Here is a 23187-nt window from a genome sequence, read left to right on the forward strand (position 1 = left end):
GGGAAACTCTTTTTCTTGAATTTCGTTTACTTGGTGATATTAACGATTAATTGAGTGATGAGAACAATTTTTATTTTAAAAGTACAGTTGAAATTTCCTAATTTGAATCACCATAATCCACAAAAAACTTAGAGTTAGAGAGACTTCGAATTATAGAATTTTCATTCAAACATCCAATTTTTCAAAAAGCTATAAAATATACAGTCTTAATACACATGTGTATTTATTTACTTCGCTTACATGTTTATATCTATACGTTAAAACATGTCCTGATTTCTGTATGCTAGCCTTTGTTTTTGCATCCCATAAGTCGAATATCATATTTTTTGTTCGCCTATTTACGATAAGAGGGACTCTTTTAAATTCTGCCTCGTTTGTAAAATTTTACATTTTGTATTATGTCGAAAAGTTCGATTTATGGAAGGAAATTTGTATGAGATTTTACTTTTATTGCCATTTCAAGAGTTCAAGTAATGGAGAATTTCGAGTTATAGAAGCTCGAGTTATGGAAGTTTGACTGTATGTAAGCAACATATACAGTATGCAATTAATGGTAATGCGAATACATATTTTCATAAGCTTTAATTTATGTATAAGTGCAAACAAAATTTTTAATTCACAATATGTCTACATTAATACATTGTAATAAAATATTTAAGTCACCCATTAGATTTTTACTATACAAACAATCTATTTCTTAATCCTGGAACTCTTGGTTATGGGTTTTACATCCTTCCGCACTTTTGATTCGCTTACGCATATGCTTTGGAATTACTCGAAATATTTCTGAGTCAATCTGTACTGGCATTGAATTTTGCCTTCTTGAAAGCCACTTTAATATATACTCTGAAAAGAATAAATAAAGTGATAGTTAATTAACAAACAAGGAATAATATGAGGACCATGTATTATATTTTCCAAATTTGCAATGGCCAAAACGGGAGAATATTTTCAGTTGCTAGAAAGTCTTCGTTTTAAACAATGTTGTGTACGGGTTGAGTATTCGTTATTATTATTAAAATAAAATTTAAGTAATTATATTTACTTAGCTTCAACGTTATATTTTGTTTTATATACTAAATATTTAAAATACAATCAAACTATTATAGATAGAATGATATCGCTCATTTACTTGAATGGTGTCAGAACTCAAAAAACACGATTTTTGAGTTGAGTATGCAGTAATGTGCGCAATTTCATCGTCCATATTGTATAAAAATTTCATTCCTATGCGTAGGAAAATGAACCGTGATATAAGAATCTGCCATTCTTAAACTTGTTATGTTACATTAGTTTTTCCCACAAAAACGACACTTCTCAGTTGTGCTAGAATTTCAGCCCTGTTCTGTAAAAACCTCATAACTGAGATGAGAGGAAAATTTTGAGAGATTTCTATTGAGGTGAAAAGCATTTTGGGGTCAAACAGCTGTTTAAAATAATAAACAGATACAAATTTGATAATGGATTCAGAGCTGTAATGAAAAATGCGGTGTTTTGAGAGGTCTCTCTCAATGGTGTTGGGTGCTTTGACGTGCAACTTATTCCAACGCACTTCCCATGCATTTGAAGGATCTGCGACAGGGGTTGACAGCCATGGTTCCAATGGATATTCTTGGTCACCTTGCTCACAGACCCTTCAGAATTTTCCTCCTACCCCCTCCCTAATTTTTCCTGCTCTTCAACAATAGCAGCACAAACAAAAAAAAATAGTTCATCTATGCTAGTTATAATACTCAAATATTTACATACATATATGTTTTCAAATATTGATGCAAAACAAAACAATTACAGATGGTTTTGAATTGTGATGGCTGCTTTCACACGTGACAAACGTTTGACAAATCAAATGTGAGCTTTTGAATTGTCGCCAGAATAAGGTAATCATCACAAAATTCAAAAACCTCACAGTAGTGAGTGTGGTGATTTCTGTGAGGGCATGAAAATAGGGCTGTTAGTTATAATTTTTTTTACGAAATATTTTGACATCTTTTGTGGTCCAACACATATTGTGAAAAGGTGAATTTTATTTTCTTTTCAGAAAGAACGACACATTTTGTATTGCAACGATATTGCTGAAAAATATGCCCAATAAAAAGCATTAGTAAACTCTATTTGGTCCATTTATGTTCAAAATTATATTTAATAAATTACAGGTCACTAGATTTGTCAATAAACTGATGGAATTTTTCTATATTTGCTAAATAAGAGACAATTTAAAACTTTAAATTAGAGACCGACCGATTAATCGGCCTTGGTATCGGCCACAAATTTAAGCATCGGCATCGGTATCGGCATCGGCCATATTTGGCCGATTCTTAGCCGATTCTTTCCACTTCTTTCGGATTATACTAAAATAAAATTTTTTCTTTTTTGATTTCTTTGGAACATAAAATTTGAATTCTTCTGTTTATCATATAAAATACAGTGAATCACATTTGACTAAACTAACAATTCATCATGGTGATAATTTAATTCTAGTATAAAGAAATTCAACAATTTTGCATTAATGAAAGCTTTTATTTAGTACTGCTAGAAACATTCGATTTATGTCAAATATGTACAGTTTTGTTTAAAGTTGTTGAGATTTTGAAGATAATGTCATAAAGTCACTATTATAGAAGCATTCGTAACTAGGTTAATTTATTTTTAAAAGTTTGCCATAGACAGGGTCACGTAATAATCACTTGGTGCTTGCCTGGACTATAATAAGGTGCATGGAAAAAGTTTCTCCGAAGTTTCTATTGAGTCACTATCACTATTTGCCGCCTTTCACAATGTGAGATATAAATGACAAAAGTCATCTCTTTGAAAATAACGGATTCTTTTTACTAGACCTACTATTTTCGAATATTGGCCTTAAAGCTTATATTTGTCCTTAAGGAGTAACCCAGTGTAACCCATGAAAATTATTAAATTAATTTAAAAAAAAGTTCCCCAACTGCTGACATGATTCCGGCCGAATGAGTAACTGATACACAAAAATTTAAAAAGGTTATTGAAGTTATATATATTCCCTATACAATGACCTACGATTATTGGAAGATATCAAACATTAACAAAATGGCGTAGTTCTGAAAAAAATTTCGATTTTTTAGGTAAAAAATGGTCGTTTTTTAAATGCCAAATTGACAATATTCAACAAATCAAAAAGATCGTAGGTCATTGTATAGTAGATATATTCAATAACATTCAGTTTAAATTTGAAGTTGATCGGTCAATATCTCGTTGAGTTATGATGTCAGTAATTTTGCGAAAAGTCGTTTCGAGAAAAACGTGTTTTAAGTTTCGACTATAGACAAATCGACTTTTTTGAGTTGTGACACTATTCGAGCGATATGATATGGCAGACAAGTCAAGAACATATTCACCTTATTTCATTAAAATATCACACACATTGACCGATAATTGTATTATGTCCTATAGTAAGAGTACTCGTAGATGTTCGATGTATACGATATAGAGGCTACCAGAAGTTCTAGAAGCCTGACATTAAGAATATGGGACTAGGGAAAATATGAAATCCATTTTATCAATATTTTATACCAAACATTAAAGAATACAATATTAATAATACAATTGCAAGGTCAACAAGTAAGGAATAGAGAACTTTGGGTTCACTCAAAGTGAGGAAGTATTTTCACCTTTATATTTTAAAATGTTGTAAAGGAATTTGGCTAAATGAGCCTTAACATGCACCCACCATGACAGCAAGCGCCCAAACACCAAAGAACGTATAATAATAAGAATGAGAAAATGTTAACTCTCTCTTTTTGTTAACAACTTTTTGAGTGCGAAATTACAGGGAAAGGGAACATCGAAAACTCGCCACTTCGAAAAAAAAGTGCATCACAGCATGAGGGAACTGGAAACAATGCTTACAAACAGACGCAAATGATCAGAACAAAACACTGGCTAAAGTAGCCCGTAGACGATCAATATATTGATCAATACGTATTGACAGAGAATATGAAGTAATATAGAATGCGCATCATGGCAAATGACAAAATTTCAGTTTCGGGTGCGGGCGGTAAGCAACAGGGGGAATTTGGTTAGCAGAACTTGAACAACGGAATAATGTTAAATTTCATATTCTTTACATTGCGCCGACGTCGCGCCTATTCGTAAATTCTTGTTGCCTATTCGTAATATGTCGTGTTTTTTGTTGTTGGTTTTTTGAAAGAAGCAATGGTTTGTATTTGCGATCAAGAGTGTTTTTGTATTTACGAGTAAAAACAAAAATGCAGAAGCAATGACGCTTTGCAGTGTATATTTCAAAAGAATTTTAACATTGAATTGACTTTTGGTTTTGAATATGCTCTGGTTAGAGCATGTGTGCATATGTTAATATGCGATTGATTTTCTACGTGAATGGATGTATGCTCCCTTGCGCTTGAAACAAATTCTGATTTTTGTTTGTATACATATCTATATTTTGACGTGGTTGATCCCAATTTAAAATTTTTACAAATGTTTTTACGTGGCTTGTTCCAAATAAACTTATTTGTATACATACTCCAAATTTTTAATTGTTTTTGTATTTATATTGAAATTGCAACGGTATGGCCGCAATTCAAAATACTACATGGACAAATAAATATAGTGCAAGGTCTGGAATTAAATGTTGTGTGCGCAGTTGCCAAAAATCAAAAAGACACTGGCCCAATTTAAAATTATTTAAATTTCCCCCTGCCGATCTTATTTCGGTCAAAAAACTTTATATTTGTCATAATCACTTCAGCAGCACGTTCATTGGGAAAATTTTTATAAAAAATGATGCAATTCCAACATTAAAGTTGGATGAAGATCATTTATTTTCTGAAGAAGACCTTGTGGAACCAGATATTCCATCGAAGCGACCCCACTGCGATGATGTTATGTGCAATAACTGTGAAAAAAATACAAGAATATCTAATTTTTATAGAAAAAAATACAGCGATTTATTAAAGAATTTTAAAAAAATCAAAGCAAAGCTGAGAACAAAGGAACTCCCTGTTTTGAAATCTAGAAAGGCAAATTTAAGGATGTTGCAAAACTTAATTGACTCTTTAAAAAATATAAGTTCTCAGTCCAAAACATTTTGCAAGCTGTTGGTAAGCACGAGGCCAAAGGAATATTCTGATGATGTGAAATATTTGGCACAAAATATATTTTATATTTCACAGTCAACTTATTCCTTTCTAAGGAATAAATTAAATTTAAATTTGCCACACATAAGCACTTTAAATCGGTGGGCTCCAATAAAATTTCTTCAACCTGGTATCAAAAATTTCGCCTTCGATTCCATCAAGAGTATGTGTTTAGAATTAAAAGAAAAAAATGAAAATCACTTAGTACTTCTGATGGACGAAATGGCAATTCGAAAGGAATTAAGATATAATTCAAAACTGGATTTGATTGACGGATTTGAATGTACAGGCTTCGAGAGAACAAATAAAATTGGTAAGCAGGTATGCGTTTTTATGCTGAAATCAATGTTTTCTAATTGGAGTTCAATTTTAAATTATTTTGTTTCTGAGAACGGATTAACCTCAAATATTTTATGTGGAATTATTAAAGAAATTCTGAGAATGATAAGTAGCTTTGGCATAAATATAAATGTACTAGTTTGCGATCAGGGATCGTCTAATCGAGAATGCTTTTCTAATTTTGGGGTTAGTACAGAAAAGCCTTATTTTAATTTTGAAGGGAAAAACATTTACTGTATGTTTGATTTCTCACATTTGATTAAGTCGTTACGGAATGGATTGCTGAAATGTGACCTAAAAACGCCCGATGGCATTGTAAGTTTTAAAGTCATACAAGAGTTGTGGGAACGAGAGGAAAACTGCAATATCAAGATGTGCCCAAAGTTGACTAGACAACACATATTTCCAAACTCATTTGAAAAAAATGCGAGTTAAATTTGCAACGCAAGTGTTTAGCAAAACAGTTGAAGCTGCTATTAAAACTATTTTCGATACATCGGGTTTCAAGCAAAGTCCACAAGCGGTAGCTTTATCAACGGCTGAATTTATTTCAAAAATTGACAAAATCTTTGACTGCATGAATAGTGGATCATTATACTCAGATAATTGTTATCGGTCTGCTACTCAACTCAACAAAGAACCACATAAATTTATTCAATTATTCTTATGCTACTTGGAGGGAGTTAAATTTGTCGACGAAAAAAAAGAGTATATTTTTTAGAAGGAATGAAATTATCATTAAAATCTGCTCTTCTAATCGTCGAAGAAGTATTAAAAGATAATTCAGACAAATTTTTCATTATGACAAAATCTTTAAACCAAGACAAATTAGAAAATATGTTTGCTGTATTAAGACAAAAAGGCGGTAATAATACCAACCCCTCTGTAGCTGAGCTGAATAATATTTTAGCCAGGTTATTGGCTTTCAAAATTATAAAAAAATAGTTCATTTAGCAACTGTGAAGAGACGCAGGATTCAATGGATCAGGTAATTACTAGCGTTTCTGACAATGAACCGGAGTTGCTTGTAAATGAGGAAGAAGATAACAGCCGGCTATATGATTTCGATTTTAACGACCAATTGCATGAGAATTACTTTTTGGAAGACTCATTTTGTAACCAGTCAGATATTAGTTTAGAGCTGGTATCAATTAGATATTTTGTTGGATATGTGGCATACAAAATCATTCCAAGGTTACAATGTGAAAAATGTTGCGAGGAATTAAGGAAAAAAGATGAAGTTTTAACTGCTCCTAGTGAACTGTTCATTTTTCACAAAAACTATCAATCACTTACAGATTTCGGTAATCTCGTTGCTCCATCGGAAGCCCTTATGAGTGCTAGTGTAAAACATGTCATAATTTTTCAACAAATTTTTAAATTAGAGCCTGAGAAATTAGGCATAAAGGCTTTCATGTTAGAATCATGCAAAAATTCTACTCCCGAATGGTTCAGTGGGGAGTGCTGTAACCATAGACTAGAAATTTTAGATTTTATGTTATTAATACTTTTAAGAAAACACTGCATTTGGGCTGTGCAAAAAGGAAGTTCGAAACAAAGAAAATTAAAAATTATTGCTGGTCAATAGATGTTAATATTTTATTTTTTATTTAAAACTAGCAGACCCAGCCACACGTTTTTGTGGCTAAGATATACATTACATTAGTAATTTTTTCAATATAGCTATATATATTTGAAATTAATCATAATAATTTGTTAAACTTTGAATTTTTTTGTCGTATATTGAAGTATTTAGAAAATTAGCAAATTTGCAAGTTGGCGAAGCCAAGATTGCTTCGATGACGATATTGATCACCGTATTCATAGCCAGTTTTGTTCTATTACAAAGTCGAGGTTGATTTATGTTACGCAGCATGATGCCAACTTACACGAATTTTAATTGCAAAGTGGGAGGGTATAGTCAAGTCAATTTTAAATATTCTGTGAGATAATTGACTACGTCATCCTGGTTTGTAGCTGTGTCAACTGTCCTGGAACATAATCCTAAATTGTCGCATTGAGATCATTGCCATCTTTGGTTTTTAATACCACATAGGTCATTCAATCAGCCATTTATGTTTATTATATTGTGGTTTCATGTCAGGAAAAACACGATGAATAAGCTCCTCTTTCGAGGCCATGAAGTGACAGAAACCTGTTAAAAATGTTATTAATCCATCGAGATGTCAACTGCGTCGCTACCATTTCCAACTATTTCTATAATCGCTGTATGATATTGTTGGAAAAACACTCGTATGTTATTTGTTAATTGGCGATTCTTTATATGTCGCCACAAATTAGATGATTTTAGGAAATGATTTGGGAAAGTCAGCAACAGTTGATCCAAGAATAGTCTTGCGAAAATCACCTGCCAACAGAATCATGGCTTCACCAAAAATATTTTCGTTGTCGCGTAAATCTTTTAAAGTCCTGTGCACTACCTCCAGCGACTTGAATATCTGGAAAATCTTCTTTACAGCTCTTTTTTTTGGCGATTTTGCAGACTGGTGTTTCGTTGATTTGCAATTTACGAGTAATTTCAAGGCCGAATTGCCGTCTGCCTACTAACAGGTGGCAAGTTGCCCCTATTCCCATTATAACTGGGTGTTGAAAATAAGTGAAATCGGTTCAGGAATTACCTCAACCCTCATGTACTATATATGCTGATTTCTGTTATTCTATTAGACTTTATTTCAAATTGTGTGTAAAAAAATTACATCAATAAATTGCGAGAGTATAAAATGTTCGGTTGCCTTTCCCTACTTTGGGCTATCGACACAGCCTTATACAATTGAACAATGATAAAAATATTTTAACAAAGCAACAATGACAACTTTCAAAATATTACTATTTTTTGTTTTCTTTTTTTTATAATTTTGTTGTCAATTAAAATAAAATCATCTTCTTGTTATCTTCCTCACAATTTTTCCATATTTACATACTTTCTAATCCTTCCCTGGCCTTCCATAAATATTTCAAAACTAAAATTAGCCAGATCGGTTTAGCCCTTCTCGACTTTTTTTAGAGACTAACGACACAAATTGTGTGAATGGGTGATTAGTAAATTGTGGATTTAAGACTTTTTCAGGCAATTTTTCTAATTTTTCTCTGCGTAAGAACCATCCCGGTACCTCTAGAAACATTCTAATAAAAAAATTTGCGAAATCTTTTCAGCGGTTCTCGAGTTATGCGCTTAGCAACACATTTTGCGATTCATTTTTATATTATAGATTGAAACAATTAATTAATTTATATAAAATTTATAATAAACTATATGTTTGTTTTCGTTTTTGTCGCAATGACTAAAAAATTATGATTATAACTATTAATACGTATTTATGTATAAATTTAATTTTACAGCTGACATATAAATCATAACACATACATACATATGTACGTTTATTTATATTCCCTCATGTCCATCATTTTTATACTCTCGCAACAAAAGTTGCTAAAGAGAGTATTATAGTTTTGTTCACATAACGGTTCACAACCACTACTACTTTCCTTATAACTCAATTTTGAAACCCATCTTATATTAGTGCATATCATCTCTGGGTTCACTTGTGAAAAAATTGTCGAAAACGGACCATAACTTTTCAAGGCCCCAGATATCGAACATGTTGAACTCAGCGCCTATGGATAAATTTTTAACCGAAAATATGGGTAAATCTCTCAGATATCTCAATTTAATTCAGAGGAAATTGTTTTTTTCTAATAGTGTGTCTCTGTTCCAAAAATTATTAAAATCGGGTCGTAACATTTCCATATACCTCATTGTATGTTTTTCAAAAGTATCTTCTCCTAGCTCCCATATACCTAATTATAGGTTTTTCAAAAATACGGTGAGCTTTATTCCGCATATATGTATTGGCTAAATTTCTTCAAATTCAAATAAATTGCGAGAATATAAAATGTTCGGTTGCACCCGAACTTAGCGTTTCCTTACTTGTTATGATTTTTTTTTGTTTTACGTGTAAAAATGTGAGAAACGAAGCAAGGAAACGAGGAGTCATTCGGCTACAGTTATGGCTTCTGTGCATTGAATTTTCTGTAAAGTTAACGGCGAAATGAGCGAATTTTCTGTAAAGTTAACAGCGAAATGAGCAAATTTTCTGTGAACTTAACAGCAAACTAGCGGGTTGTACCAGTATGAAGGTGCATCAATACGCTTCAATATTGCTTCAATACGAGCTCTGTCAATACGATGTTTTAGTGTGAGACTGTTCGTTGCATGGGTAGGTTGCCTTTTTTCGCGCAAGTTTATAAATTTTACAAGAGTTTGAAAATATTTGGTGATTGTTTCTCCAAATCAAAACAATGGTGTCCAATAAAGATTTAGCTTTTCTCACCATTACATTGATGAACATCATCTCTTCAAAGTACCATGCTTTTGGAGTTGGAATAGCATCCGTTGATGCCCCTGATCGCTTCGCACTTTCAATTGCTTTGTAGTCTTTATTAAAATTTGTGCGCAAGATGTTTATTTTCTTTTTAATTTTTTCTATAGTGAAGTCAGGTTTGTAAACAACAAGTGCTGCATGGATTTTTTTAAATGCTAATTGTTTTTTTGTTTGATTGAAATAATCTTTAGATTTCACTTTCCACAACTCGGGCAAATCACGATAAAGATTTATTATCATAGAAATAAATTCACGTTCACTTTCACTTGTTTCTGCCATTGCGCACTTGTCGAGACTACTTAACGGGACAAAATTATACACATAAATGAGCTCATATTGATCAATAAACGTTGTAGACGTAAATATGCGCATCAATATGTATGTGATTGGCGTTGCAACCGTTTAGCCGGTTATAGCCGAATCGACGATAGTGCGCCACCTCTCTCTCTCCTTCGTTGTTCGGCGCCAGTTGGAGATCCCAAGTTTAACCAGGTCGCTCTCCACCTGGTACCTCCAACGGAGTGGAGGCCTTCCCCTTCCTCGGCTTCCTCCGGCGGGTACTGCATCGAACACTTTCAGGGCTGGAGTGTTTTCGTCCATTCGGACAACATGACCTAGCCAGCGTAGCCGCTGTCTTTTTATTCGCTGAACTATGTCAATGTTGTCGTATAACTCGTACAGCCGTTGCCAATGTTCTGAGGACCATAAATCTTGCGCAAAATTTTCTCCTCTCGAAAACTCCTAGTGTCGTCTCATCTGATGTTGAAATCGTCCAAGCTTCTGCACCGTAAAGCAGGACGGGAATGATAAGCGACTTGTAGAGCTTGATTTTGGTTCGTCGAGAGAGGACTTTACTGTTCAATTGCCTACTCAGTCCAAAGTAGCACCTGTTGGCAAGAGTTATTCTGCGCCGGATTTCGAGGCTGACATTGTTCGTGTTGTTGATGCTGGTTCCCAGGTATACTAAATTATCTACGACCTCGAAGTTATGACTGTCAACAGTGACGTGGGAGGCAAGACGCGAATGCGCAAGAAAAAAGAAAGAGGAACATCTGTTCCATCGTCATCGATTGGTAGATCGGGTTCGCCATCTCCTGGTGTTGTACTCTCACTGCCATTCAGCAGGTCGGAGAAGTGTTCCCTCCATAATCCCAGTATGCCCTGGACATCGGTTACCAGATTACCACCTTGGTCTCTACATGAGGATGCTCCGGTCTTGAAACCTTCGTTAAGTCGCTTCATTTTTTCATAAAATTTTCGAGCATTCCTTATGTCTGCCAGCTTCTCAACCTCTTCGTACTCACGCATTTCGGCCTCTTTCTTTTTTTGTCTGCAGATGCGTCTCGCTTCCCTCTTCAGCTCTCGGTATCTATCCCATCCCGCACGTGTTGTGGTCGTTTGCAACGTTGCGAGGTAGGCAGTCTGTTTTCTCTCCGCTGCGAGACGGCACTCCTCATCGTACCAGCTTGTTTTTTGTCGTTGCCGAAAACCAATTGTTTCGGCTGCAGCGGTACGCAGTGAGTTTGAGATGCCGTTCCACAGTTCCCTTATACCGAGATGCTGATGAGTGCTCTCAGAGAGCAGGAGTACAAGTCGATTAGAGTATTTCGTGGCTGTGGCATTCTTTGCTGCCCAGAGGCGGGTGCGTATCTTCGCTGCGACCAGATAATGGTCCGAGTCTATATTAAGTCCTCGGAGCGTACGCACGTCTAAAACACAGGAGACATGTCTTCCGTCTATCACAATGTGATCGATTTGGTTCCGCGTGTTTCGATCAGGAGACAGCCAAGTAGCTTGATGTATTTTCTTATGCTGGAATCTGGCACTAGAGACGACCATATTTCGGGCCCCAGCGAAGTCGATCAGCCTCAGGCCGTTTGGCGATGTTTCGTCATGGAGGCTGAATTTTCCGACTGTTGTGCCAAAGACACCTTCTTTACCCACCCTGGCGTTAAAATCGCCAAGCACGACTTTTACATCGTGGCGGGGGCAGCGCTCATAGGTGCGTTCTAGGCGCTCATAGAAAGCATCTTTGGTCACATCGTCCTTCTCTTCCGTTGGGGCGTGGTCGCAAATCAGCGAAATGTTGAAGAACCTCGCTTTGATGCGGATTGTGGCTAGACGTTCATCCACCGGGGTGAATGCCAGGACTCTGCGACGTAGTCTCTCTCCCACCACAAATCCAACACCAAATTTGCGCTCCTTTATATGGCCGCTGTAGTAAATGTCACAAGGACCCAACTTCTTCCGTCCTTGTCCCGTCCATCGCACTTCTTGGATGGCGGTGATGTCAGCCTTGAGTCGTATGAGGACATCAACCAGCTGGGCAGAGGCACCTTGCCAATTAAGGGTCCGGACATTACAGGTACATGCCCTTATATCATTATCCTTAAAACGTTTGCAGGGGTCGTCATCAAAAGGGGGGTGTCTCATCCGAGGCTTTCGTAGATATTTCATTGGTACTTCGTTTTTATGTGGTGGGTCCCAAGCCCTACGCACAACCGCATAAGCGGGCTTCGCCTTCTCACTTTAGCTCGCCTTCAAACGGATGTCTGTTGGGTACCCAGAGGATACTTGGTCTAAAACCGGAAGTCGTGAGCTGCTTGAACCATGTGGAGAAGAATCGTTTCTGGCCACTCCCAAGTGAATAACAATCAAAAACTTTCCTCACTTGCGTGAACTTCTACACATGATCCCATCCTCAATATAGTCGCCGTCAATATGCTTCAATATAAAATCCTATCAATATGCTTCAATAATCATATAGGGCCATCAATATGTTTGAAGCCCTCGTACACGTTCAATATGCCCTTCAATACGTATTGATCAATAATATTGATCGTCTACGTGCTACTTAAGGCGCGCGCATTTCCATTTTCCTTATAGCGCAAATTGTAAGCGCGAAGGAGTTAAAGAAATGCGGTCCCGAACATTTACGTTCGAATTCTGTAATGGTGAAACTTTTATAATAATCTTTTTTTAAAAGATTTACGTACATATACAGCCCTATTCTGTGCACTTGACAAAATAACAAAAAAGTTTAAAATTTTTTCAGATTTTTATCATGTAAGAACTTTTTTGGTATTCTGTGACAATTTTGATAAAATAAAATGCTTCAATACGCATAGCTTTTCCCCACACGTGTGGGAAACAAAATAATGTTAACAGAAACAGCTGATTCTGTCTAATTATATTCGAATTGAATTGAAAAATTGATTTTAATTATTTTTTAACGTAAGTTTTCAAATACATTTCAATATTTGTTGCGAAATAGTTAATAATTTAACTTCAATTTCAAAATAAATCCATTGCTTTTGGTCTTGACTTTTCTTAGGGTGCGCAAATATTCCATGCTCCGAAGCTTGCTTGATTGATATATTCACTTTTCCATCCCAGTTCGTCCATAGTCTTCTGCTCCCCCGCAAAGCCGTAGAATACTTTATATACATATGTCCTTTAGTTGGTTGTTATGTTTAGCTTCAGAAAAGTTCCTTGGGGACTACGAAATCTAAACTTTGTTCTTTGTTGGCAAAAATTTGCTAAGCATGCAATATATAGAAAACAATTTGTCAATGTAACCCTCATTACCCTCATTTTTTATACAAAAAACGGAAAAATAAACTTCTTAATATATTATAAAAACGGCTCAATAACGCGAGCCATCCACATGTTCATATTTTTCCTCTTTGTATAAAACTAACGACAAACGTAAAATATCCATTACAACAAATTCACTTTCACAACTATCCACAGCGAGATATTTTATTTGTCAAGAGCATTTTACTTCTTAACAACTTATAAAGAAAAGAGCTTTTTATTTTAGACACAGAATACGAAATGCTTGATAAATTTCAATTTTTTACAAATTAAAAATGAATGAATTATGCCTATGAATGCAAATCAGATTCACGCACACATTCATCTATACACATACGCTTGTCATCACTTTTGCTTTTATGGGAGTACAGTTGAAGAAGCAAGTGGGATGATCGCTCGCAAGGAGGATCGGGGCGCAGTGGCCCCGTGATATATGAATGATATTTTTTATTGCATTAAATTATATAGAATTGAACAAAATTTAAGAATTAGTATGAACTCATACATTCTTAATTAAATAACCCCTTAATTTGCCAATATTTCGCAATACAAATAAATATCTATCATTAAGAAGTAATCCTAAGTTGAAACGCCTCTGCCCATGGTATTGTGTCGAAGGTGATTTTGCGCGAAGACGGCGGACACTACAATGTGTGTTGTTGAGTTGTAGCAAAATGTTGCAAATAAGTAAATGACCGCTTCTCTTACTCCTGACAACTTTGCCCAGAATATACAAACGAGCTCGCATACATATTGACGTCGAATTGTGCAAATCGTCGCAGAGTTGACAAAAATGTTTCAATTCCACAATATAGCGACAATGTCGGCTATGTTGTTAAATTTATTTCTTTCGCAGTGTTTTGTTCTTGAATTAGGACATATGCTACTTTCATAGTAATGCAATGTTCGATTTGCCTGCGTTTCATTCCGCCAAGTTTCAGCTAAAATAGGCTAAATCGAAAACGAAGGATTTATTTGTGTAAAGTTTTATTCCCCGATCTTCATTGGTTCCTAATGTATATATTATAAAGTGAACGAATCAGATGGAAAAATATGAGTTATATGGGAAGTAGAGGTTCTTGTGAACCAATTTCGCCCATTTTTCATCCGTGTTATCAGGGTGTCCAGAAAATATTATATGAGCATTTCCGCCAACGATTTTGGGGGACAACGATTCAAACGGCTATTTCAGCGAATTGTGAATTGTGAGGCAATATTTAAATTCTTTTGATTGAAGAATGTTGTGCATTGATGCCTTTAAAACTGGTATGAATTTCTCCCAAAAATAATTTATAGTTTTTTTAATTAAATAGTAATCACATTCGCACGGGACATGTCGCACGGGACATTTTTTTTTTCATCATAATATTTATTGTTTATTTTGTTATAATACGGAATTATTTAACAACAAGGGCAGTAAAATTGTTTAAAAAAGTAGTAACTGTATTAATTCTTAAATATCATCAAACGAGAAACACAACAAAAATGTTCTATAGTATGAAATGATAATAGAATTATGAATATGAAGCAGTTTTTACTTCTTGATTATCAGAACAAAAGAAATGCAACTGGGCTATACCTGGAATGTATTTAACCATTTTTATCTAAATTATATATTATGGAATGATTTTCAATCTGATGACATAAAATTAATTTTAAGCACAGTTGTACTATTTTGTTTTTGAAGAGAATTTTAATTTTTTTGTAAAATCAACCCGGCTTGATAATATAAATGTGTTTTTAATCTGAGAGAAATTACCATCAGAGAAAATAAATATTTTAGAAAAGCAACTAAAGGATTGCTTTATTTTAGTTAAGAGATTAATCAAAAAATAAAAATGTTATGTGCTAGCTTATCACTTATAACAGCAAATAATTTTCTCCTGACAACCTTGTTATAATGAGCACTCTTATTTTGATTTGTAAGCCTATAATTTTCGCCAAAATCTGTTTAAATAGCTAGTTCAGAGGAATTGTTCATTGAGGGTTTTGTTCATATGTAAATAATTAATGTAAATATATCTTTGTATGTACATACTTAAGTAAATTTTACAACACAAAAAATAATTTTTTTTTTAATTCCACACCTACGATGTCGCACGTGACCAATTTAAAGTAGTTGCCAAAATCACAAATCTTCCGATTTTTGAAAAAGGTTTTTTTATTTCAATTGTATAAAAAGTTATTGTTTATACCCAAAAATTTGCGAGTTTTCTGCTTTCAGTGGGAACAAGTGTTGTTTTTTGATGTCGCACGGGACATTAAATATATGATAATAGGAGAGCAAAAACTTACAGTTATTTGCAATCGTATGCGTTCTTATGCATTTTATTTTGCTCTTTGTACCCATATAAAGGATTTACACAAAGCAAAAATTAATACATGATATGTTTCTTTAACAATTTTGAGGAAAAACAAATGCAGTAGAAAAATCGAAATGAGAAAAGTAGCTCATATGCGACTTGGCTCTCTTATATCTCGTAATTAGTTATGAATTAATTTAATATAAATAAATTTAAATATTTTCCTATGAAAATATGCAAAAACTTTGTAATTCTAATAATGTTTAATATTTTTTTTTGTGGTGGACCTTGTTTCGGAAATGTCCATATACCGAATTTCATTGAAATCGGTGGAGTAGTTCCTGAGATATGGTTTTTGACCTATAAGTGCGCGACGCCACGCTCATTTTCCATTTTGTAAAAATCCCAGTGCAACTCCTTTCTGCCATTCCTGCTGTAAAATTTAGTGTTTTCTTCAGTGAGTTAACTCATTTTTAGTAATTTTCAACATAACCGTTGTATGGGAGGTGGACGTGGTTATTATCCGATTTCTATCATTTTTGGACCTATTTGGGGGCGGGGCCACGCCCACTTCCCCCAAAAAATTACACCCAAATATGCACCCCCCTAATGTGATCCTCTGTACGAAATTAAAGTACGAAATCATAACTTTATTTATGGCTTAGTTATGACTCTTTATAAGTTTTCGGTTTTCAATACCAACCTCCTCAGGGTGCCAAGGAATATGTGTACTAAGTTTCATTAAGATATCTCAATTTTTAGGAGGCTCTTAAGCGGGGAATTTTACATTCATCTGAACATTGATTTGCAAGCCTCCATGGAATTGACTGAATATACGGGATGGATGAAGATTCATTTTCAATGGCTCTTCAATATTCTAAAATTGTAATATTGTCATCCTCGTTAGAAGATTTCGCGTCATCATCATACTGAAACGACTTTTGGATAATCAGGCGCCCAGAAAAGGAGTGCGGGGCTGAGTGGTGAATCCACGCATTTTGCATTGTCGGAGACGTGCGTTCCTTATGAATGAAATTGGTTTTGTTGCAGTATGAAATGTTCTAATTAGAATATATATATGACGCAAGTTTAATTTTTTGCAAGTGAACCTAAGAACGAATTGTGAATATAAATGTGTTTTTTTTTTTATTTCAAAGGGGTAATCTTCCAAAGACATAATCCAGCGAATAAAAAAACAGCGGCTACGCTGGCTAGGTCATGTTGTTCGAATGGATGAAAGTGCTCCAACTCTGAAAGTATTCGATGCAGTACCCGCTGGTGGAAGCCGAGGAAGAGGGAGACCTCCACTCCGATGGAAGGACCAGGTGGAGAGGGACCTGGCTTCGCTTGGAATAACCAATTGGCGCCAAACTGCCAGAAGGAGGGATACTTGGCGCGCTGTTTTGGACTCGGCTATAACCGCGTAAGCGGTGTCTACGCCAGTCAAGAAGAAGAGAATCTTCCAAAGATACCGTCATTTTTACAGGACAGAATGCACGATTCGTAATGCTCGCTATGGTACACCTCATTCGGGCCCACGGTCGTTCAGGCTTGCGGAACACTACGCCTACGTACTAAACCCTTAACTTCGTCGGAACTGCCGTTAGGCATTGCATCATGGGTCCAAGCTTAGCCATTAGGCTCGTCAAACATACTTTTCTGGTCTACTCTTCGTTCCTTCTCCTGCCTTCGCAGCGTTGCCACTCTTTTCTTCTTAGCTCTTGTAGAGCTGACGCAGACCACATTTTCATCCTATCCCAAACAGATTTTGATTGGATCATGTATTGTACAATATAATCAGGAGTCACACTATCCGTTGTCAGTTTCCCTATGTCAGCTCTCTCCAGATTGTCCCGTCGTCGGGTCCATATTTATAGAGATACTCTCTAAAGAAGCCCTGACCCGTCAATAATTGTGTCAGATAGAAATAGGTTTCAACATGCTTCTCTCTCTACCCACTCTTGCACACTTTTAATAAGCCTATGAGTTCACCTCAAAGTTGCTGCCGCGTCTTATCGTCTCTGCCATTCGTTAAGACTCTTTTGTCTTTCGTCTTTCCGCTCGTTATCTGTAAGTCGTCTGCCTATAATTTTCGATCTGTCAAATACTCTTTTCTGTTCCATCGCCATTAGATCTGGTGGGATGATACACTCTACCACATCAGCCGCCTAGTGTGATCCCGTACGAAAACCGCAAGAAACTCTGATAGCGCTAAGACGAATTACCGACTTCGCTTTCTTGGCAAATGTTTTGTGCTGTAGGGGTGGTGCTCAGATCACACGTGCCGCTTTCACACAACTTTTATCGATGTGATTCTTGTAATTAAGTCTAGTGTCTATCAGCACTCCTAGGTATTTCAACGACTGCTGTGTCGTGATGTTGTAGCCGTCAATGTTTAGCGTAATGTTTTCGAGTTTTTTCCTGCTCGTAATCAACACCGTAATTCTTGATTTTTAATACTGTGTCGTTGCACATGCTTTCAGGAGGCATAGAACCCCATCGTAAGACACATACAGCAGTGGCCCAAGCACAGAGCCTTGTGGGACTCAACCTGTTATAGTGTATTTTCTCTGCCCATCATCTGTATCGTACAGGAACAGCCGATCCGAGAGATAGCTGGAAACAATAAATAACCTCAATAAATAAGCCGGAGTTGCCTTACGTTCGAGGACACTTAGTATATGGGGCCAATGTGCCGTGGTCCGACGATCCTCGACTTCGCAGGTAAGTCCTCCTCGCCCGGTGGCATTCACGTCTTAAGATTTCAATTTCTTGGTTCTACCAGTGTACGGGTTTCTGTAGGTTCCACTTTTCCTTCTACACATAGAAACATCACATGCTGTACTATTGTGCTTCACCAGCATCTCAGCCTGTCGATCTATATCTCCTACACAGCTTAGATTATCCCCTAGCGAGAGTTTGAAGAACTCATCCAACTTTCCGTCCTAAGGTGTGGGATCCTTCGGAATCCGCGTTGAATTTCCAATTTCCAGCAAGATGGCCTGATGGTCACTGTGCGTATAGAGGTCACACATTCACCAATTTGTTGTCCGCGCTAAAGTTCAGCTGACGAAAGTGATATCATTCACAGAACCGCGACCATTATATTCAAATGTGTTTTGGTTTCTGGTGTTTAGAAATACAACGTCTATCAACGAAAACGCTTTGATTAGAGCGTCTCCGCGCCTGTTTGTGCAGGTGCTACCACACTCCATTGCCCACGCATTGAAATCTCCGGCCACCACATTCATCGTAGTTGTCAGGACTTCTCTAACCAAGTCATCTAAAATTTTTACAAAGTCATTTTGAGGTACACTTGGGGGATAAAGCAGCTGTAAAAATTAATGTCATCGATTTTCGCCCGATATAGTATGTCTTGGAAGGTTTTCCCTCCACAGGCCCACAGCTTTGGTTGTGCTGTCGGAGATCCATATCGTGGTACTTGCATTTTTATATTGCTCTCATATGAGAGGAGTTTTTGTGTACTTGAGTACTTTTACACGCCTTTTGGTATAGGGGACATTTCTTCTCTACCCTTCTTTTTACATGCGTTATATGACGGCTTTTTTCTCCACACTTGACACAACACTGACTCCTATCCTCGGTGTTGGTGAATTTTTCTATTATGTGTCCATATTCAAGACACCTATAACACCGCTTTAGGTCTTGCTTTGCTCTTATTCTACTCACTACCCAGCAACAATGCCCTTGCCTCGAGAGCGGGTAGGCGTACTACAGCTGTCCGCGTTCCTAGATACGCCGGTCTAATGCTCTTGATCGAGTTTTTATCAATATTGGGTATCTCTGTTATTTAGGTGCGAATAGCCTTGGCGATATCCTCCTAAGTTGTGATCTCGTCCAGATCTCGTTTGCCTCGATTCCTAGCACCTATTTCGGTCTTGAACTCACTCGTGCTCTTCATTTGTGCTTCTTTTAACGCTAACAAGATTTCACCTATGGGCGTCTTTCTAATCCTTGCCACATTTTCACCGAGTTTCTGCAGGGCATCGTCTTTCTTCACTGCCCTTAAGTTGTCACTGTACGACATTTCACCAGTCCGCTCTATAATTATAGTATCGAGACGAGGCGGCGGTTTATGAGATTCCTTCTTTTTTGGCTTTCGTTTAATGTCAATCCATTCATCTTTCTTTCCCATCTCCGTTTCGTTTCCTTTAACTGGGTTGTTTCCTTTTGCATCTTTATTTATTATAGAAACTTAGCTTCTATAATATTCATCACTTCCTTATGTGTGGTTTAGTTTTTTTTAGGATGTGTTCTTCGCTTCGGCTGTTTTTCATCTCGGGGGCTCTTTGGCGTTGTTTCAGCGGTCACAGGCATCGTGAGTATACTTCGTTTTATTTCCTGTTTTGCAATATGCTCCCCTCCACCAAAAAGTACACTTTCATGTGCAAAATCTGCACTATGCATAAACAGAAGCAGCGGACGCTGATTATGGCAGCACTTCCACCTGAACGCTGCAATTGCGCTCTGCCTTTCACCTCTACAGGTGTCGATTATGCTGGACCTTTTCAAATAAAGGCGTCCATGCTAAGGTCTCCCACCCTAATGAAAGGCTACGTGGCTGTATTTGTCTGTTTCACGACAAAAGCAGTACAAATCTATGTACTAATCTGACGAATGAGCCTTAACATGAACCCACCATGGCCCACACACAACATTCCAGATTCTATATCCAAGCCTAACTAACAATCATATCTTTATGAACAATCATAATAAAAAAGTAATACATTCGGTACGATTCTCTTAAATAAAAGAAGGGATTATCGAGATCAAACGTTTAATAAATTAAATAATATACCAACCTTTTGCATAGAAATCAGATTTTCGTTTACATATGTTCTGTTGTTCATCTGCTGAATAAAAATAATGGGTTTCGTCTGGTATCGAATCATTCTGCAGAGCATTACCTCTTTGGAAAGCCATGCGACGCGCAGCAGCTTCGTCTTGATCCATTTCATTGATTCCCACGTGATCAGGCAGTGCTGTAGCGATTTCTAGTATTTCATTTTCCTTCGGTAATTTAGTTGTATCGACAATTATTGTTGTATCAGTGTCAGTCGAGGTGCCATTTGTATCGGTTAGTGTTGTGCTTACGTTGGAGCTCCATAGCTTAGTTCCCCTATTATGGGTATTATTTTGGTTCCACATATCAGCTTTGGATATTCTTGGTTCAGCTTCTGATAGTGAAGATGCAAGCATTTTGAGTCTAATATTTTCGGCCGTAATTTCGTCTAAATGTAGGCTGCTGTGGTCTTTTATATTATTACTTTTATGGCTTTGTAGTAAATCATATTGAGAGATTTCATGTTCTAAAAGACTGTCTGGGATATCAGGTTTTAATGCGTTATCAAACTCTTCATATGACATTTGGCCAATGATTAAAAAATCACTTAGTGCCGAACTTCCGCGGGTCTCATCGTTATCAGTATGGTTAACTACAATCATTTCGTCTTCTGAATCAGGAGTACTTTGTTTACTTTCTAACAGGTTTTCCAGTAACGAAATAGCATGTTCTTCGAAATATTTCCTTTCTTTGTTGTTGTCTAAATCAAAGGAATTCTCCTTATACAGTAGTTGTTGTTGCATTTGTTCAACTATCTCGTCAGTTTTAGGTACTTGAAAAAAGGAATTCACTCCATTATTATCATTTTTCTCTTGCTCCTTAATTGATATAGAGCCTTGTTCCATTGCAAATTCTTGTAAGTGTTCAAAAGGAACACGAGTTTCAATTGATGTCAAAAGCTCTGGTTTACCGTCTTCGTTATCCAACAAAACCGTTTCGCCTTTAAAAAAATGTTTAATATTGCATTAGTTATATTATTATGGCTATTCAGAATCTGTTGCAAATGGTCTTCATCCTTGCAATTGTAAAATAGCTAGCATAATTTTGCTTTTACACTAACAAAATATACGAGGATGCTCCTGCTACACCCTTGTAAATAAGCAACACTAAAACACCATTGTATTGTTTGCAACACTGTTTGCAAATTGTCAGCTGTTATCAAGAATGAAAAATAATGTTAAATTAAAAGTAGACTGGAGTCAATACTAACTATTTATTAGTTAATTTTTCCCTAAAACTTTGTTCGGCATGTTTACATTGAAAATGTGAAACTTTTATTTATAAACAATGTTCTCTTTCACCAATCAGCTGCGAATTTATGTTTTGCAATCAAGGCTGCAAAGAAACCACACAGTTGTTGGGAAATATTAGCAATTGCATAATTTGCAAACTCAGATGCACAAGATTCTAAATTGCCCTATTATGTAGACTGATATGCGAAGTAAAATGTTAAAAATGATTTTTTTAAGAAACACAGACTTCAAAATAATTACTAAAACTTTTTGCAAAAAGCACCATCACTTATTGACATTTTGCCATAGAACCTCTAAGGCTAGGAATTATATTTATATAATACCAGTTATTATTATTGGTTTAGTGGCTGAAAATGGTATAAATAAAGCGGGTATATCACACTCTCGCAACAAGTTGTTTAGGGTAAAATAGTTTTTTCCCCTAACTAAGCCTCAAATAAAGTTATAAAAGAATAATTAGATACAGCAGATCCCACTAGGATGACCCTCCCTAGTGGGATCTGTGAATTGCAAAAAGTATGGGTGGACACTCCAAATGATCGTTTTAATGTACAAACATACTATCTCGGACAATGTTAAAAATAAATCAACTAAACTCGCTGAAAGTAAAAACAAAAAGGCCTGCTACCTACTTATGTATCACAATTTAAATTCGTTCAATTTACAGCCGGTTTCACGAAAGTTTTTAATTGAAAATTAAGTTCCATTTAATTTAAGTTTTAATTTTTATTTAACTTTGCACTTGAATTTCCTGCGTTTCACCATTATTGACATTTGGCATCCAAAAAATTAAAAGGCAGGGATGTTAGTAAGAATACCAGCTGATTTATGTAAACAAATAAATTGTATTTCTTTGTCAAAATGGTAATCAAATGGGAATTCAGCTGATAGAAAAGCGTAACCATGGTTACATATGACACTATTTAAATAATATTTAAATGGCAAAGCGTGACCGTTTAAATAAAAATTAAATCAAATGGTGAAACTGAAATTTGTTATTTTTCACTTAAATTTGTTTCGTGAAAACGGCTGTTAGTGTATAGAAATCAAATGTACGAGGGCTGCTATATATATTTCTGGCCTAATAATGAAAATTGGAATATTTATCAACGAAAATGGTTTTATTGTTTTTCAAAATATTCTCCATCAAGATTTATACACTTTTGCATGCGCTCAAACCAATTTTCGAAGCACTTTTTTGAGCGTTTTTTTAAGCGATTGTCAAATCAAACGAGAACAAACCGTGTTTACGGCCAGGTGTTCATGCAATATCGAATGTATGCTGGTGGGAGAAATGCATAG

General features: G+C 35.9%; 1 protein-coding gene across 5 annotated transcripts in view; it reads right to left on the bottom strand.

Moving 5' to 3' along the window:
- Positions 1-354: 354 nt before the first annotated feature.
- The window catches only part of LOC105220164 (MATH and LRR domain-containing protein PFE0570w), a 68280-nt gene continuing 45447 nt past the window's right edge, over positions 355-23187 (bottom strand). For 2 of the 5 annotated variants that reach the window (XM_054233186.1, XM_054233175.1), the window contains 2 exons: positions 20592-21572; positions 355-846 (listed from right to left, as the gene is read on the bottom strand). In XM_054233186.1, coding sequence (XP_054089161.1) covers positions 698-846; positions 20592-21572 — 1130 coding nt within the window. In that variant the 3' untranslated portion in view covers positions 355-697. Of the gene's footprint in view, positions 847-12266; positions 13408-20591; positions 21573-23187 lie in introns of those variants that run through there. The other 3 variants (XM_054233179.1, XM_054233184.1, XM_054233182.1) reach the window with 3 other exon arrangements.

The sequence above is a fragment of the Zeugodacus cucurbitae genome, chromosome 2 (assembly GCF_028554725.1).
Source record: "Zeugodacus cucurbitae isolate PBARC_wt_2022May chromosome 2, idZeuCucr1.2, whole genome shotgun sequence".
NCBI lineage: Eukaryota > Metazoa > Arthropoda > Insecta > Diptera > Tephritidae > Zeugodacus > Zeugodacus cucurbitae.